Source organism: Polyodon spathula, chromosome 44 (assembly GCF_017654505.1).
Source record: "Polyodon spathula isolate WHYD16114869_AA chromosome 44, ASM1765450v1, whole genome shotgun sequence".
Classification (NCBI taxonomy): Eukaryota; Metazoa; Chordata; class Actinopteri; order Acipenseriformes; family Polyodontidae; genus Polyodon; species Polyodon spathula.
Window position 1 is genome coordinate 1,038,323 of NC_054577.1, and position 17,053 is coordinate 1,055,375.

Below are 17,053 nucleotides of genomic sequence, written 5' to 3' on the forward strand. Positions count from 1 at the left end.
AGTCGTTTTCGCCCTGGCTCTTATGCGGGAGGGAGGGAGTCTACCCATCAACCCGTAACGAGGAGGGACGGGGAGGGGGAGGCAGTGTGGCTCTAGTGGAGCTGAGGAGGGACTGGGAGGGAGGGAGGCAGTGTGGCTCTAGTGGAGCTGAGGAGGGACGGGGAGGGAGGGAGGGAAGCAGTGTTTTCGTGTGTCTGCACATCAACATAAAATATAAAAACACCCAGACACTGTTTTTATGTAATTTTTTATTGCAAAATCATACGGTATAAAATTAGTAGGAAAAAAAAACACAGATCACAGCAGACACACGTCACATAATATTTCCAATCCGACAAGAATCCAGCGGGGTGCGCTGTGCTGGGGGTCTGTAGTATTTTGGGGTGCAGATCAATAAGGGGGCCCCGCTCAGGACTCCCACTGCCTGCGCTTGCTGTAGAGGTTGAAAGTAGTTTCGGGGGGTCTGGTCCTGGTGCTCACTCGGAGAGGGGGGCCTGGAAGTGCCTTTGGGGTGCAGATCAATAAGGGGGCCCCGCTCAGGACTCCCACTGCCTGCGCTTGCTGTAGAGGTTGAAAGTAGTTTCGGGGGGTCTGGTCCTGGTGCTCACTCGGAGAGGGGGCAACCCCTCCAGGGGCAGGTGCGGGGTCTCCCACAGCAGCTCGCAGGGGCTGTAGAAGGCGAGGAGGTCGGGGCCCTCTGCTGGGGAACTCTGGAATTGCACACAAAACCACCACACATGAGGCAGGGTCGGAAATGAATACAAAATAAATAGAAAGAATGAAGCGAGTTCAGTGGAGTCAGAAGACGCCTGAGAGCAACAAACACTTATTTCTTTAAAATTAAAGCGAATTTAGAGAATATTTCTTGCCAGCAAACATTTCACTATCAGCTGTGTGGTTTTCTTTTATTTTATAAACCCTGGTGTGGGTGTGTGTCTGTGTGTGTGTTTGCGTGTGTGTGTGTGTGTGTGTGTGTCTCTGTCTGTGTCTGTGTGTGTGTGTGTGTGTCTGTCTCTGCTCTTTATTGTGTGTTTGTGAAGACAGTCCCCACAAGGCAGCAGACCTGGCCTCCTTTATGACATTGCAGGCTAAGTGCCTATGATGTGGAAAGAGACGTTTCAACGCTAGAGAGAGCGAATGTAGCCGGACTGCCTTCAGCCTCCGAAACTAACAACCTGTACGGGGCTCTGAATATCACAGCTTTCTGAAAGACTATCACCCCACGACCTTTTAAAAACGCAAGAACAAAGAAACACTGTGGAAACGCAGAGAATCAGACCGTCTCACCTTCCCGGGCTGGGTCCGACCGGGCGGGACCAGCGCCAGCCGCTCCCTCAGCGCGGAGCTCAGAACATCCTGCTGCGGAACCGCCAGGCTGACCAGAGCCTGGAACCGGGTCTGATACCGAGGAACATTCACAGCTAGAGAGAGACAGAGAGAGGAGAGGTGAGGAGAGAGAGAGAGAGATAATAATCAAACTGACTGTTCTTAATAAAGATTCAACAGATTCAGGATACAGGATCTTGTCTGAAGTTTGTTGTAATGTTTTGTACTGTATTAAAACTCAGTTATCAACTCTCCCTCCCTTATCTCCCTCTCTCCTCCCCTCTCCTGATTCCACCTTCTCTCTCTCCTCCTCGTCCACTCCTCTCCTATCCTCTCTCCTCATCCCTTTCTCTCCTCCTCTCCCTAACCCTTTCCTCCTCCCCTCTCTCTCCCCTCTTCTCTCCATCTTTCTCCTCCCCCCTCTCTTCTCTCCTCACCCCTCCTCTCCTCTCCCCTCTCTCCTCTCCCCCCTCTCCCTTCTCTCCCTGCTCCTCTTCTCTATCCTCTACCCTCGTCCCTAGAGGGCCCCTCCTCTTTATCTTCTCCTCTCCTCCTGCTTTGCTCCCGAGCTACCCCATCTTCCCTCATTGCCCTCTCACACTTGGCTCTCCCTCAGTCTCCCCACCCTCTCTATCCTCCTCTTCTCCCCTCTTCTCCTCTTCTCTCCCCTCCCTCTTCTCTCCTCTCTCCTCTCTCTCCCCTCTCCCTCTCCCCCTCTTCTCTCCCCTCTCCCTCTCCCCCTCTTCTCTCCCTCTCCCTTTCCTCCTCCTCCTCTCTCTCCCTTTCTCCCTCCTTCCCTCCCTCCCTTCCTTCCTCTCTCTCCCTCCCTCCCTTCCTTCCTCTCTCTCTCTCACCCTCTGCTATTTTCCCCTCCACAATGTTTCTTGTCAGGGATGATTTCCTCAGCTGCTCTAGCACCGCCCTCCTGGGATGAAACTCCGCCCCCTCCACGCCCCTCAGCTCCGCCCCCAGAGCCAGCGTGGTGTGGAGCGCAGGTCTCTCCAGAAGGACCCCTGGCCCGGCCTCCACGGGCGTCTCACCCACTGCCTGCTGGGCTCTGCTTTTCGTCCGCTCATCACTGGCTACAAAAAAAAAAAAGAAAAAAAAAAAGGGTTTATTTCACTAAAGTCCCGATTTATTTTTTCTTACTGTGGTACGAAGTTAAAATTTCTGTTTTCCAGCTCGTTCAAAAGTGCAAACTCAGCCCCACCCTTGGGGGCCTTGGCTTTAGCTGTCCTCTTAGGTGCCTTCTGGCGTGACGAGGACCCCTCCTTTGAGAAGATGGCTGTGGGGTTGGGGTTGGGTTTGGGGGTGTCGACACCCCTCTCTCTGACTCCGCCCCCCGACACCGGCGTCACAGTGCGGGGCTCCGCCTCCCTCTCCGGCCGGGGTGAAAGGTCATCGCTCTCCTTGCAGGTGCTGGTGTCCGACTGGGGAGTGATGTGAAAACGCACCTGAGACAGGGGAGCGGAGACCGTCAAACACACTGAGACAGGGGAGCGGAGACCGTCAAACACACTGAGACAGGGGAGCGGAGACCGTCAAACACACTGAGACAGGGGAGCGGAGACCGTCAAACACACTGAGACAGGGGAGCGGAGACCGTCAAACACACTGAGACAGGGGAGCGGAGACCGTCAAACACACTGAGACAGGGGAGCGGAGACCGTCAAACACACTGAGACAGGGGAGCGGAGACCGTCAAACACACTGAGACAGGGGAGCGGAGACCGTCAAACACACTGAGACAGGGGAGCGGAGACCGTCAAACACACTGAGACAGGGGAGCGGAGACCGTCAAACACACTGAGACAGGGGAGCGGAGACCGTCAAACACACTGAGACAGGGGAGCGGAGACCGTCAAACACACTGAGACAGGGGAGCGGAGACCGTCAAACACACTGAGACAGGGGAGCGGAGACCGTCAAACACACTGAGACAGGGGAGCGGAGACCGTCAAACACACTGAGACAGGGGAGCGGAGACCGTCAAACACAATGAGACAGGGGAGCGGAGACCGTCAAACACAATGATACACACATAAACTGTACAACATAGACTGATACACACACAAAGAAAAAGACATACAAGCAAACAGACAGATAGATACACACACACACACACACACACACACACACATACAAGACTATTGTGTGTCTGTCATGTCTGCACAGACAGACCAGACACAGTGTGTCTGTCTGTGAGACAGTGGACACACTCTTCACTGTCTGTCTGTCAGTGTGGGACAGGTCTCTCTGTCTGAGCGGTGGGACTAAGCCACCCAGAGACAGTCTCTGTCAGTCTCTATCTAACAGAGACAGACAGACAGACAGATATACACTCACACAGAGACAGACAGACTGATACACAACACACACACACTGTCGAACACAGACTGATACACACACAAAGAAAAAGACATACAGGCACACAGACAGACAGACAGAGAGTCACCCAGAAACAGACAGACAGACAGACAGATATACACACACACTCCCTCCATCTCTCTACCTGTCGGTGTCTGTTCTCTCCTCCTCCTCCTCTCTTCAGAATCCCCCCCGTTCCCCGGCTCATCTTCTCAGGGGTCAGTGAGATATCGAGGTCCGGGAGGGACCCCAGGGGCTGTGGTTCGGAGTGCAGGGGAGTGGGGGCGTGGCGCATGGGCACAGACTCTGGGTACCCCAACAGTGAGGCGCCGCTCTGCACAGGCCGGCTCTCGGGGTCACTGCACTGCCGTAACGATGCGTCTCCGTCATCGCACCCCACTGGTCCTGGGGCGCAGTACGACGGGAAGCTCTCCTGGTCAGTGGATCCCAATAACATGGGCTTGCTCGTCGCAGAGACAGGTTCCAGGACTGTGTGCCCCGGTCGTTTTGGGGCGCAGTGCAATGGGAGGCTCTCCTGGTCAGTGTAGTGTAGTGGGGTGTAGGGTTTGGGGGTACAATCTGTCGTAGGCACTGCCAGTTTCATCTTCAACAGCAGGGGGAAGCACTGAGCTTCCTCTTATTGGACTAAGAACAGCCCAACCCCCTTTCAGAGAAACACAAGAAATTAATAAACCAGGATAAACTAGCTTTATACAAGCACCCCAATAGTACAGAACAGCACAGTGGAATAAAGCATAGAGAAGCATTGTAAAGCACAGAGAGGTCTGTTAAAGCACAGGGACGCATTGTAAAGCACAGAGAGGTCTGGTAAAGCATAGGGAAGCATTGTAAAGCACAGAGAGGTCTGGTAAAGCATAGGGAAGCATTGTAAAGCACAGAGAGGTCTGGTAAAGCATAGGGAAGCATTGTAAAGCACAGAGAGGTCTGGTAAAGCATAGGGAAGCATTGTAAAGCACAGAGAGGTCTGGTAAAGCATAGGGAAGCATTGTAAAGCACAGAGAGGTCTGGTAAAGCATAGGGAAGCATTGTAAAGCACAGAGAGGTCTGGTAAAGCATAGGGAAGCATTGTAAAGCACAGAGAGGTCTGGTAAAGCATAGGGAAGCATTGTAAAGCACAGAGAGGTCTGGTAAAGCATAGGGAAGCATTGTAAAGCACAGAGAGGTCTGGTAAAGCATAGGGAAGCATTGTAAAGCACAGAGAGGTCTGGTAAAGCATAGGGAAGCATTGTAAAGCACAGAGAGGTCTGGTAAAGCATAGGGAAGCATTGTAAAGCACAGAGAGGTGTGGTAAAGCACAGGGAAGCATTGTAAAGCACAGAGAGGTCTGGTAAAGCATAGGGAAGCATTGTAAAGCACAGAGAGGTCTGGTAAAGCATAGGGAAGCATTGTAAAGCACAGAGAGGTCTGGTAAAGCATAGGGAAGCATTGTAAAGCACAGAGAGGTCTGGTAAAGCACAGGGAAGCATTGTAAAGCACAGAGAGGTCTGGTAAAGCATAGGGAAGCATTGTAAAGCACAGCCCATGGTAAGATTTCTCCAAACATACTTTTAATTAACTTACCTGCAAAAACGTTGCAATTCTTATTACAGAAAAACGGCTTAATAATCGCGCCTTCAGTTCAGACAGCTACGCAAATAAACACGGCATTTACATTTTCAATGAGATATTTCTGATAGTTGAAAATGTTCTCTTTTTTATTATTATTATTATTATTATTACTATAGAAACGGGCTCGTAAACCTCCCTCCGCCGCGCGCTGCCATGCTGTTGACAGTTGAAACAGAAGCTGTGACGTCACATCGCCACCTCCCGGAACCCGGACATCCTTCAAACGGACTACACTTCCCACAAGTCTCCACGCGAAGCCGAAAGACCTTTGCGGTAAACACCGGTCAAAAAGAACTACATTTCCCAGCGCCCCTTCTCCCCTAAAGGTACGGTGTGTATTTTTGTGTATGTATGTTATTATGCTTGCAAGTCAAATAAACACACACACACACTGACAGAAATACCTGCCCCCCTCCCCCCCCCACACACACACATTGATAGAAATACCTGCCCCCCCCCCCCCCCAATATATACACACTGATAGTAATACCCCACCCCCATCCCCCACACACACTGATAAGTAATACAACTGTATTAAGATAACACACGAGACACATATTGTTTAAAAGCGCTTGTGTGTGTGTGTTGTGAGTCAAACGGCTTAATAATCGCGTAACTTCAGTTCAGACAGCTACGCAAATAAACACGGCATTTATATTTTCAATGCTGATGTTGTATAGTCTGTTGGTGTTGTATAGTCTGGGCTTTTTTTGTATTCTATGCTGGTGTTGTATAGTCTATGCTGGTGTTGTATAGTCTGGGCTGGTGTTGTATAGTCTATGCTGGTGTTGTATAGTCTGGGCTGGTGTTGTATAGTCTGGGCTGGTGTTGTATAGTCTGGGCTGGTGTTGTATAGTCTATGCTGGTGTTGTATAGTCTGGGCTGGTGTTGTATAGTCTGTGCTGGTGTTGTATAGTCTGTGCTGGTGTTGTATAGTCTGTGCTGGTGTTGTATAGTCTGGGCTGGTGTTGTATAGTCTAGCGCTGGTGTTGTATAGTCTGGGCTGGTGTTGTATAGTCTATGCTGGTGTTGTATAGTCTGTGCTGGTGTTGTATAGTCTGTGCTGGTGTTGTATAGTCTATATAGTCTGGGCTGGTGTTGTATAGTCTGTGCTGGTGTTGTATAGTCTGTGCTGGTGTTGTATAGTCTATGCTGGTGTTGTATAGTCTGGGCTGGTGTTGTATAGTCTGTGCTGGTGTTGTATAGTCTGGGCTGGTGTTGTATAGTCTATGCTGGTGTTGTATAGTCTATGCTGGTGTTGTATAGTCTATGCTGGTGTTGTATAGTCTAGGCTGGTGTTGTATAGTCTGGCTGGTGTTGTATAGTCTGGGCTGGTGTTGTATAGTCTGGGCTGGTGTTGTATAGTCTGTGCTGGTGTTGTATAGTCTATGCTGGTGTTGTATAGTCTATGCTGGTGTTGTATAGTCTATGCTGGTGTTGTATAGTCTATGCTGGTGTTGTATAGTCTATGCTGGTGTTGTATAGTCTATGCTGGTGTTGTATAGTCTATGCTGGTGTTGTATAGTCTGGGCTGGTGTTGTATAGTCTATGCTGGTGTTGTATAGTCTATGCTGGTGTTGTATAGTCTATGCTGGTGTTGTATAGTCTATGCTGGTGTTGTATAGTCTATGCTGGTGTTGTATAGTCTATGCTGGTGTTGTATAGTCTGGGCTGGTGTTGTATAGTCTATGCTGGTGTTGTATAGTCTATGCTGGTGTTGTATAGTCTAGGCTGGTGTTGTATAGTCTATGCTGGTGTTGTATAGTCTATGCTGGTGTTGTATAGTCTGGGCTGGTGTTGTATAGTCTATGCTGGTGTTGTATAGTCTGGGCTGGTGTTGTATAGTCTATGCTGGTGTTGTATAGTCTGGGCTGGTGTTGTATAGTCTATGCTGGTGTTGTATAGTCTGGGCTGGTGTTGTATAGTCTATGCTGGTGTTGTATAGTCTGGGCTGGTGTTGTATAGTCTATGCTGGTGTTGTATAGTCTGGGCTGGTGTTGTATAGTCTATGCTGGTGTTGTATAGTCTATGCTGGTGTTGTATAGTCTGGGCTGGTGTTGTATAGTCTATGCTGGTGTTGTATAGTCTAGGCTGGTGTTGTAGTCTATGGTATCACCTCCAGTATGAACGCCAGCAGGAGGTTGGCTGTGATGAGAAACAGCAGAGTGACTCTCCACTCAAAGGGAATGCACACCAGCTGGAGAGAGAGGGGAGAGGAAGGGAGGAGAGAGAGGGGAGAGGAATAGGGGAGGAGAGAGAGGGGAGAGGAATAGGGGAGGAGAGAGGGGAGAGAGAGGGAGTTAACAATTAATTAAAAAAGGTGCAGCTTCAAAGACTGCTTTTTTTTACCCTTGTGTGTACAGAAAAGAGAGAGGACCATCGATCATGTTAATTAAGCTAATAAGAGGTAAGAGGATGGATTTTAAAGCCTGGGTTTACAGTTCATGTTCACACACACAGCCCCCTGCACTCTCTCTCCCCCCCTCACTCACCATGAAGAACTCATGGACAGCCTGCAGGGGGTGGAGCAGGATGAGCATCAGGAAGCTGTACACAGTGAGGACTGAGGCGAGGAACAGGCCTGCAATACAGGAGACTCACAGTGTGGGTGAGGGGTCTGTCTTTGTGTGTGTGTGTCAGTGCGTCTGTCTCAGTGTGTGTCTCTGTATATGTGTGTGTGTCTCAGTGTCTCTGTCTCAGTGTGTGTGTCTGTCAGTGAGTCTGTCTCTCAGTATATGTGTGTATCAGTGTGTGTGTGTGTCAGTGTCTCTGTCTCAGTGTGTCTGTGTATCTCAGTGTCTCTGTCTCAGTGTCAGTGCCTGTGTGTGTCTATGTGTCTCAGTGTCTCAGTCTCAGTGTGTGTGTCTCTCAGTGTCTTCCTCTGTCTCTGCTTGCTGGGGATCAGAGAGAGAAGAGCGCTGCACAGTGGTGGGTCTGGAGCCCCTCGCCGTGCCGCTCCCCTCTCCCTCCATATCAGGAGGGACAGACACCCCTGCCTGAGACTAACTCCCCCACCTTTACTCATTGCACTGTTAAAATCACTTTTTCCTATATAATTTTTTTATTATTATTTTCAGAATCCACATACTGCATAAAATATAAACACTAAAATACAAAAAAAATACAAAATTAAATTAAAAAACACAATGAAAGGACCCAAAACTCAAAAAGTCCCATTTTTAGAAATGATGTGAACGTTCAATAAATCCCAAACCAGATTTAAACAAGGCATTGTGTACGCTGAAAATAATGTCTGGCAGGACAAATGAGGCGAAACAGAATCAGGATCCGTCAAGATGTGAATGTAAAACAAGTGACGTGGTTTTGTAATTTTTTTTTTTTTTTTTTTTTTTTCTGAGTTTGATTGGGAAATCATGTTGGGACCTCACGGGACTACCAGGACCCAGTCTGATAATATAGAATGAATTCCTTTTTTAATTATATAACTTTGATTTTTGATTCATTGCCATGGTATTGATTAACATGTGGTGTTATACCATAAGCACCAGTAGATGTCGCTATTCCTAAGACTTCTTAAATATTTAAGTGTTATTGTGAATGAAGTGATATTGATCATGCACGATGATTTCTATGGCACTAATGAAGCCGAACACCAATCATAACCCAAACCCTAAATAGCAGCTATGCACAGTAACTATATAATGCGTGCTGAATAACACCGTGTATACATCTCTCAGTTACGCAGCATCTTAGTAGAATACAGACTAAAAAAGACGATTTATCTTTAGTATTTATTGTACTTAGAGTGTTGATCTAATTACATTATCAACCCGCGACTCCTTCACATTTCCCGCGGCTGTGTTTTTAAAAGTAGCCCAATTCCGCGGGAAAACCGCGGACCCGGCGACAGCCCGGAGCGGACACGTGAACACTACACACGGTATTTATTTCCTTTGGTCATTATCAGAAGTTTTCATGAAAACAAAACTGTGATAACACGAGAATAGTGGATTTAATAAACTCTTGGGTTGCACTGCGATGAAGGGAGCCTGCAATAATGTTGCAAGAGGGAACAAGAAATAAGGGCACGTTATCGAAAGCTTAATTTAACGTCGACTCAGCGAGCGACGGTCACAGCACCACGAACCAAAGCTGGGAGAGAGAGAGTTCATTACATATACAAAGCAACGTGTCATACAATCAGGGTGAAAACAGCACACATCTAGTGTCAAAGCTACCATCCCCATCGGCATGGCTGTAAATTCAAACTGAGAGCAATCAGTATGTGAACATTAATGACCATGACGTGACAGTATTGAATAGTATAGAATAAGAAATAATGTAATGTATTGTGACATACCCTTCACTCCACACACTGCAGGAGGACAAACATCCCCTCACCTCTCTGTGTGAAGAAGAGTCTCCTTCAGCAACATGACTAGGTAACCCATTCCATCCCCTCACCACTCTCTGTGTGAAGAAGAGTCTCCTTCAACAACATGACTAGGTAACCCATTCCATCCCCTCACCACTCTCTGTGTGAAGAAGAGTCTCCTTCAGCAACATGACTAGGTAACCCATTCCATCCCCTCACCACTCTCTGTGTGAAGAAGAGTCTCCTTCAGCAACATGACTAGGTAACCCATTCCATCCCCTCACCACTCTCTGTGTGAAGAAGAGTCTCCTTCAGCAACATGACTAGGTAACCCATTCCATCCCCTCACCACTCTGTGTGAAGAAGAGTCTCCTTCAACAACATGACTAGGTAACCCATTCCATCCCCTCACCACTCTCTGTGTGAAGAAGAGTCTCCTTCAGCAACATGACTAGGTAACCCATTCCATCCCCTCACCACTCTCTGTGTGAAGAAGAGTCTCCTTCAGCAACATGACTAGGTAACCCATTCCATCCCCTCACCACTCTCTGTGTGAAGAAGAGTCTCCTTCAGCAACATGACTAGGTAACCCATTCCATCCCCTCACCACTCTCTGTGTGAAGAAGAGTCTCCTTCAGCAACATGACTAGGTAACCCATTCCATCCCCTCACCACTCTCTGTGTGAAGAAGAGTCTCCTTCAACAACATGACTAGGTAACCCATTCCATCCCCTCACCACTCTCTGTGTGAAGAAGAGTCTCCTTCAGCAACATGACTAGGTAACCCATTCCATCCCCTCACCTCTCTGTGTGAAGAAGAGTCTCCTTCAGCAACATGACTAGGTAACCCATTCCATCCCCTCACCACTCTCTGTGTGAAGAAGAGTCTCCTTCAACAACATGACTAGGTAACCCATTCCATCCCCTCACCACTCTCTGTGTGAAGAAGAGTCTCCTTCAACAACATGACTAGGTAGCCCATTCCATCCCCTCACCACTCTCTGTGTGAAGAAGAGTCTCCTTCAGCAACATGACTAGGTAACCCATTCCATCCCCTCACCACTCTCTGTGTGAAGAAGAGTCTCCTTCAGCAACATGACTAGGTAACCCATTCCATCCCCTCACCACTCTCTGTGTGAAGAAGAGTCTCCTTCAACAACATGACTAGGTAACCCATTCCATCCCCTCACCACTCTCTGTGTGAAGAAGAGTCTCCTTCCCTTCGTCCTGAGTCTATCTCCACTTGATTTCCAGCTGTGTCCTCTGGTCCCGGTTTCTGTGCTTCTCTTATTGTATTGTTTCAGGTTAATTATGTCAATTCCTTTTAAGATACATTTCAGTCAATTCTCCCTTCAATCTTCTTAGCTCTATGCTAAATAGATTTGGTTCAACATTAAACTTCAGTGCTAGCACCCCAAGAGTTAACAGCAATGAAACCGGACACCAAAGCAGCTCCCCTTTTTGTCTATATTCAACATTTCGTGTGCAAAGAGAAGCAGAGACTCACAGAGCACAGGACAAAACAGCAGACACCCTTCGAGAAGAAAAACTAGGAACGCGGACTCTTGGTGAGTTGAGAATGTTGGATACTGTCTTTCACTGCAGATGCCTGTCTCTGTTACCTCAGGATCAGAGTGCAGCTAGAAGGAGAGGGGGTCTCAGTCTGTCACTTTCTGTCAGTATTATCTGTCAGTATGGACTTCTAACAACAATGGAGTGAAAGCTTGAGGATGTATGTACTGTATGGTGTCTGTTATTCATTTTATAAAAAAAAAATAATAATAATACTAATAATAATAATATAGTAGTAGTAGATAGTATTATTATTATTATTATTATGAAAATGATTGGTTCTCCAAACCCTAGTGGCTATTTGTCAAACAACAATGTTTTTTTAATGTTCCACCCCCACACCCACACACACTGTCCAGAAGGTCAAATTGAAATCGGAAACAGATGTACTACACATGTAATGAACTTTGAGCAAACGCCCCATTCGATGTGTTTAGCATGAAGCCTGCATGTGTATTACCATCCTGTGAGTCGAATACTTCAAGCAGTATTAACTACGTGTTTTATTCCCAGCGCAGCGATGGATCAGCCCCAAAGCACTCAGCCCTCCTCCCCCCTCAGACCCAGTGTGAGGGAAGAAGGGCCTGCTGTCACCATCCGCTTTGAGAAGGTCCAAAACCGAATCCAGAAGTTCAGAGAAGGACATCCTGGATCTCTGGGGGTGAGTGGACTCTACAGAGAGACACGACAGTTCCACCAGTCTCCCGAGATTCACTACAGTTTCATGAACAGTTTTAAAATAATAACACGCATGTGCTATAACGTGTGTCTTTCTGTTGTTTTTTTCTTCTTCAAAACTGCACATTTGGAGAGCTCTGCAGCTCATGGAAGTAAACGTGAGTAAGATTTGTGGAATCATTTTGTTCTCTGCACCCCATTGTAATTCTCCGTCGTTCTCTTTGTGGTTTTCAGGTGACTCAGATAATGCTTTGCGTGTTTTTCTTTGCGTGTGGCACCATTCAGTATGGATCCCCCTTTGCAGAGCACTGGGCTGAAGTTGCTGCTGTGTTCTTGGTTAGTGTTTTTCTGTCAATTTCAACCCAGTCTGCCGTTCAGTTCATTTTGTTATCGAACTCGCTTGTAGAATTAAAGAGAAGGTTGGAGAATGGTCTGCCCTCTGCTGTCCCTACTGCCCTGTGCTGTCCCTACTGCCCTGTGCTGTCCCTACTGCCCTGTGCTGTCCCTACTGCCCTGTGCTGTCCCTACTGCCCTGTGCTGTCCCTACTGCCCTGTGCTGTCCCTACTGCCCTGTGCTGTCCCTACTGCCCTGTGCTGTCCTCTACTGTCCTTTCCTGTTGGTAAATGACGTTGGACCGGTCTCAGACTGATCTGTAGGTTAACATAGACAGGCAGAGTGGTCTAAGGGTTAGTGTAGACAGGCAGACTGATCTCAGGGGTGGTGTGGACAGAGACTGATCTAAGGGTTAGTGTAGACAGGCAGACTGATCTCAGGGGTGGTGTGGACAGAGACTGATCTAAGGTTTAGTGTGGACAGGCAGACTGATCTAAGGTTTAGTGTGGACAGGCAGACTGATCTAAGGTTTAGTGTGGACAGGCAGACTGATCTAAGGTTTAGCGTGGACATGTAGAGTGGTCTAAAGGTTAGTGTTTATTTCTATGTAACTTGCCTGTTTGTATATACCACATCATTATATGTCTGGTGCCTTTATTCCCCCTGTGATTTTTCTGTAGATTACAGGTGACATGCTTGATTCTTCTCTTCAGGTGCTGATCGCTGGGGCTTTGGCAATAGCTTCTGATAAAACCCTTCGTCTCCCTCTCGTAAGTCTTGTTTGTATGTCAGTCTGATATTAAAGTGTCGCTGAGCAAGCTGTCGGGTTTAAAACACAGTATGTTACTTTTCCTAACGCTCTGCTTTGAGGCGCGCATTCCTGCAGTGTCTTTTTCAGCAGAATCGCGATTGTTATGATATTTGTATTGACGTATCCCTGGAAAGCTGCAGTTTTACACACAAAGCGCACTTCAATTAACAAAAACAAACAGGAACAAATAAACAGAGCATCAGAGCCAAAAATAAAAGGATTAAACAAAACAATATATAAGTAATATAAAGCTGCAAACTGGTACAAAAAGCACAACACAGCACAACACAACACAACACAACACAACACAACACACACTCACTCACTCACTCACAGCAGGGTGTAGTTAGATCTTGCCAGCAGAGTTTCCAGAGCACTTTGTCAGTATAAAGGGCTCATGACGATGGGTTCACAGACTCATGCAAGCTCCCTTTAGGGTATGTTTAATGTTGTCAATACCAGTTCCCATGACGACTGGATAAGCAGCTATGAGACATTGGAAGATGTGAAGTGTGCAGTACCTCCCCTGCCGTATCTCCCCCTCACTGAGGGGTGCATCCACAGCGGGGATCACCAAACTGGGGCTCTGGGGTGCCTATGGGTTTAGAGCTGCTTGAACGTCACCGTGAGTCTCACTTGCCTGTTTGTTTGTATCGTTTCAGATCAAGGCCTGTTTTTGCATGGAAGTCCTGGGATCTGCTTGCACTGGTTTTATGTTATTTATATATAGCTGGCCCACTGTGGGGTATTACTCAAGTTATCATCCTTACTGTGAGTACCGCTTTTGGAATGAGACACACAGCCAAGAATTGAAACTGTGTCAGAAGTATGAGGCAAGTGTTCTTTTATTTGATGGTGTAAGTCTCACCCAGATTGTCTGCTGAACCCTCTCAAAAATAACCAGCAGGTCAATTTTACAATTTCCTCGTAACATTTCAATTCTTTTTTTATTTTACCTTAGAACTTGTAGTTATTTTTTTGTACTAAGACATTGAAAAAGAACTACAGTCAAAGTATTCTTTATATTAGCTTCCTAACTTTTCGGTAACCATTCTCTCCAGTTGCCCCTCACATTGTTTTCCTATCCTTGAAATGATAACAGGGTAATACTTAGTTCATAGTCTGAAGCAACTGAGTTTGAATTTCTTTTAAAATTGCAACCTTGTCCCTAGTGTGTCTCCCCTGGTAAAGGCACGGCCAAGTGGTGTGCAGGGGGGTAGTCACACAGTCAGGGGAGCGCAGGGGTCCCCGAGGGTCTCCCCTGGCAAAGGCACGGCCACGTGGTGTGCAGGGGGGAGTCACACAGTCAGGGGAGCGCAGGGGTCCCCGAGGGTCTCCCCTGGCAAAGGCACGGCCACGTGGTGTGCAGGGGGGTAGTCACACAGTCAGGGGAGCGCAGGGGTCCCCGAGGGTCTCCCCTGGCAAAGGCACGGCCAAGTGGTGTGCAGGGGGGAGTCACACAGTCAGGGGAGCGCAGGGGTCCCCGAGGGTCTCCCCTGGCAAAGGCACGGCCACGTGGTGTGCAGGGGGGTAGTCACACAGTCAGGGGAGCGCATGGGGTCCTCCGAGGCTCTCCCCCGATAAAGGCACGGTCGGAATCTGCATTTGAACCCCATTAAGATTTTCAAGTTGGAATTCTTATGCCAGGGCTCTGTGTGTATTCTCTTTGATTATTTTTCTGTTTCCTCCACAGCTGATTAGTGATTTTGTTTACATGGAGAGTCTTTTTGCATTAGCCGCGCAAGTTGCGGTCAGCATAACCATTGCTTCCTACTGCTGTAAAGCAGTCCAGTGCTGTGGTGCCCCCAGGAGCGTGGTGAGTCTGATCCCTTTCACTGCACTCTCATCCCTAAATTGTCATTTAAGGACACCATATCTGGTTCTACACCAGGTTAAAGAAAGTTCTCAGTTTTCTTGCCTTACTCCCTTTCACCTCAGCAGTGTCTTCCAGGGTCATGTTACTGGCTGAAAGCATGGCAGTCAGTGGGGGAAGCAGATGATTGGTTGTTGACAGGAAAGAAGCCAGTGAAGGGGCGGGGACCACTCCCTTAATTAAAGTCATGAAAACAGAGTGCAGGTCTAGATTTCCAAACTACTCGTTTGAGAGCTACATAGCGAACGGAGGTGCATGACAGGGGCGTTGTTTGGTTTCTTACAACTCATTCAAGCACATTTGTTTTAATCCATTTCTTTTGTTACAGCCCGTGATTTCTGTCCAGCAACCTTCTCAGCAAGCAGAGGGCTAAGCGTCCTCCTGCAATGCTGAACCTAAGAAGACAGTGGAAATGGAGAGTATAGTTCCTATGTACTTTTTATTATAACCACCTATACCAGTATATTCATATTCAATGGAGATAAATAGAGCAGGATGATTCATAAACAATATTGTCGTTGTATTCAAACATCCTGTATCTATAGTATTTACAGAAGGAAGTTAACGAACGAGAGGAGGCCATTCAACCCATCAGAGCTCGTCCGGTTCATGCTAGCTGATTGATCTCAGAACTTTGTCAAGTTGGGTCTTGAAGGATCCCAGTGATTCTGACTCAACAACACAGCTGGGTAACCCGTTCCACCCCCTCACCACTCTCTGTGTGAAGAAGAGTCTCCTTCAACAACATGACTAGGGAACCCATTCCATCCCCTCACCACTCTCTGTGTGAAGAAGAGTCTCCTTCAGCAACATGACTAGGTAACCCATTCCACCCCCTCACCACTCTCTGTGTGAAGAAGAGTCTCCTTCAGCAACATGACTAGGTAACCCATTCCACCCCCTCACCACTCTCTGTGTGAAGAAGAGTCTCCTTCAACAACATGACTAGGTAACCCATTCCATCCCCTCACCACTCTCTGTGTGAAGAAGAGTCTCCTTCAACAACATGACTAGGTAACCCATTCCATCCCCTCACCACTCTCTGTGTGAAGAAGAGTCTCCTTCAGCAACATGACTAGGTAACCCATTCCATCCCCTCACCACTCTCTGTGTGAAGAAGAGTCTCCTTCAACAACATGACTAGGTAACCCATTCCATCCCCTCACCACTCTCTGTGTGAAGAAGAGTCTCCTTCAACAACATGACTAGGCAGCCCATTCCATCCCCTCACCACTCTCTGTGAAGAAGAGTCTCCTTCAGCAACATGTCTAGGTAACCCATTCCATCCCCTCACCACTCTGTGTGAAGAAGAGTCTCCTTCAGCAACATGACTAGGTAACCCATTCCATCCCCTCACCACTCTTTGTGTGAAGAAGAGTCTCCTTCAACAACACAGCTGGGTAACCCGTTCCACCCCCTCACCCCTCTCTGTGTGAAGAAGAGTCTCCTTCCCTCTGGTCTAAGTCTTATCACCTCTTCATGTTCAGCTGTGTGTCCTCCGGTCCTGGTTTCTGTGCTGTGCTTGAATTTGGGTTAGGTTGACTTTATCAACTTGTTTCGATTTAAAGACTTCAAAAAAGTGGCCCCCTATTTCTTCTTTGTTCTGTCTAGATTCAGTTCCCTCAATCTTCAGATGTCATTCCTGTAAAACCTGGGATTAGTCTAGAGGCTCTTCAGTACCTTACAAAATGCTTCTAGAAATCAGAGAAGAAACTCGACTCTTTCTCCAGGTCTTCAATATTGAAATGAGGTTTGATTCATTTTCTTATATCACTGGGTGATGTGGCCTCCCAGTTTGATAAAGTGTGATCTCTTAATGGACCCAGTAGAGGAAAGAGCTGTTTTCTGTCAAACGCTAACCTTGCAGAGGTGTGAATGGTGCTTCTCAATTTGTTGAACTGAATGGAGAGGCGAGGATTGGAAGCAAACCACTAACTACAGTTCAAAGAGGAATGTTTTACCATTCAACACAGAGCAAGCCGTGTAGTGGAGAGGCAGGTAGCTATCTTATTTTGATGTCAGTATTATTAAGTATTATAGTCCTTTGTATCACACTGGCATAGTTCTTGAATTAAACTCTTTTTTTTGCGTGACCCTAGTGTGCTCCCTGTGTGGTTTTTTTCTGTT

The 17,053-nt window shown here is 47.4% G+C and overlaps 2 protein-coding genes across 6 annotated transcripts; one reads left to right on the top strand and one right to left on the bottom strand.

Moving 5' to 3' along the window:
* Window positions 1–233: 233 nt before the first annotated feature.
* On the bottom strand, window positions 234–5,493 carry ppp1r35 (protein phosphatase 1, regulatory subunit 35). Of its 2 annotated transcripts, none has more exons than XM_041237240.1 (7): window positions 5,275–5,493; window positions 3,839–4,357; window positions 2,537–2,780; window positions 2,181–2,408; window positions 1,288–1,421; window positions 598–710; window positions 234–469 (listed from the first exon to the last, which is right to left on the bottom strand). In XM_041237240.1, the coding sequence occupies exons 2-7, from the start codon at window positions 4,295–4,297 to the stop codon at window positions 409–411; spliced, it is 1,239 nt and encodes a 412-aa protein (XP_041093174.1). In that variant the 5' UTR covers window positions 4,298–4,357; window positions 5,275–5,493; the 3' UTR covers window positions 234–408. The 2 variants fall into 2 exon arrangements, with proteins under 2 accessions (XP_041093174.1, XP_041093173.1); XM_041237239.1 differs by having other exon boundaries at window positions 234–389; window positions 518–710; window positions 5,275–5,491.
* Window positions 5,494–10,829: 5,336 nt separating this feature from the next.
* LOC121305582 lies at window positions 10,830–15,698 on the top strand. Of its 4 annotated transcripts, none has more exons than XM_041237260.1 (7): window positions 10,830–11,226; window positions 11,749–11,891; window positions 12,052–12,066; window positions 12,956–13,012; window positions 13,716–13,886; window positions 14,747–14,869; window positions 15,255–15,698. In XM_041237260.1, exons 1-7 carry the CDS (start codon window positions 11,028–11,030, stop codon window positions 15,297–15,299), a joined length of 753 nt encoding a protein of 250 aa, XP_041093194.1. In that variant the 5' UTR covers window positions 10,830–11,027; the 3' UTR covers window positions 15,300–15,698. The 4 variants fall into 4 exon arrangements, with proteins under 4 accessions (XP_041093194.1, XP_041093193.1, XP_041093195.1 ...); XM_041237261.1 differs by lacking the exon at window positions 12,052–12,066 and adding an exon at window positions 12,143–12,244 and having other exon boundaries at window positions 10,832–11,226; window positions 11,744–11,891; XM_041237258.1 differs by lacking the exon at window positions 12,052–12,066 and adding an exon at window positions 12,143–12,244 and having other exon boundaries at window positions 10,832–11,226.
* Window positions 15,699–17,053: the final 1,355 nt, after the last annotated feature.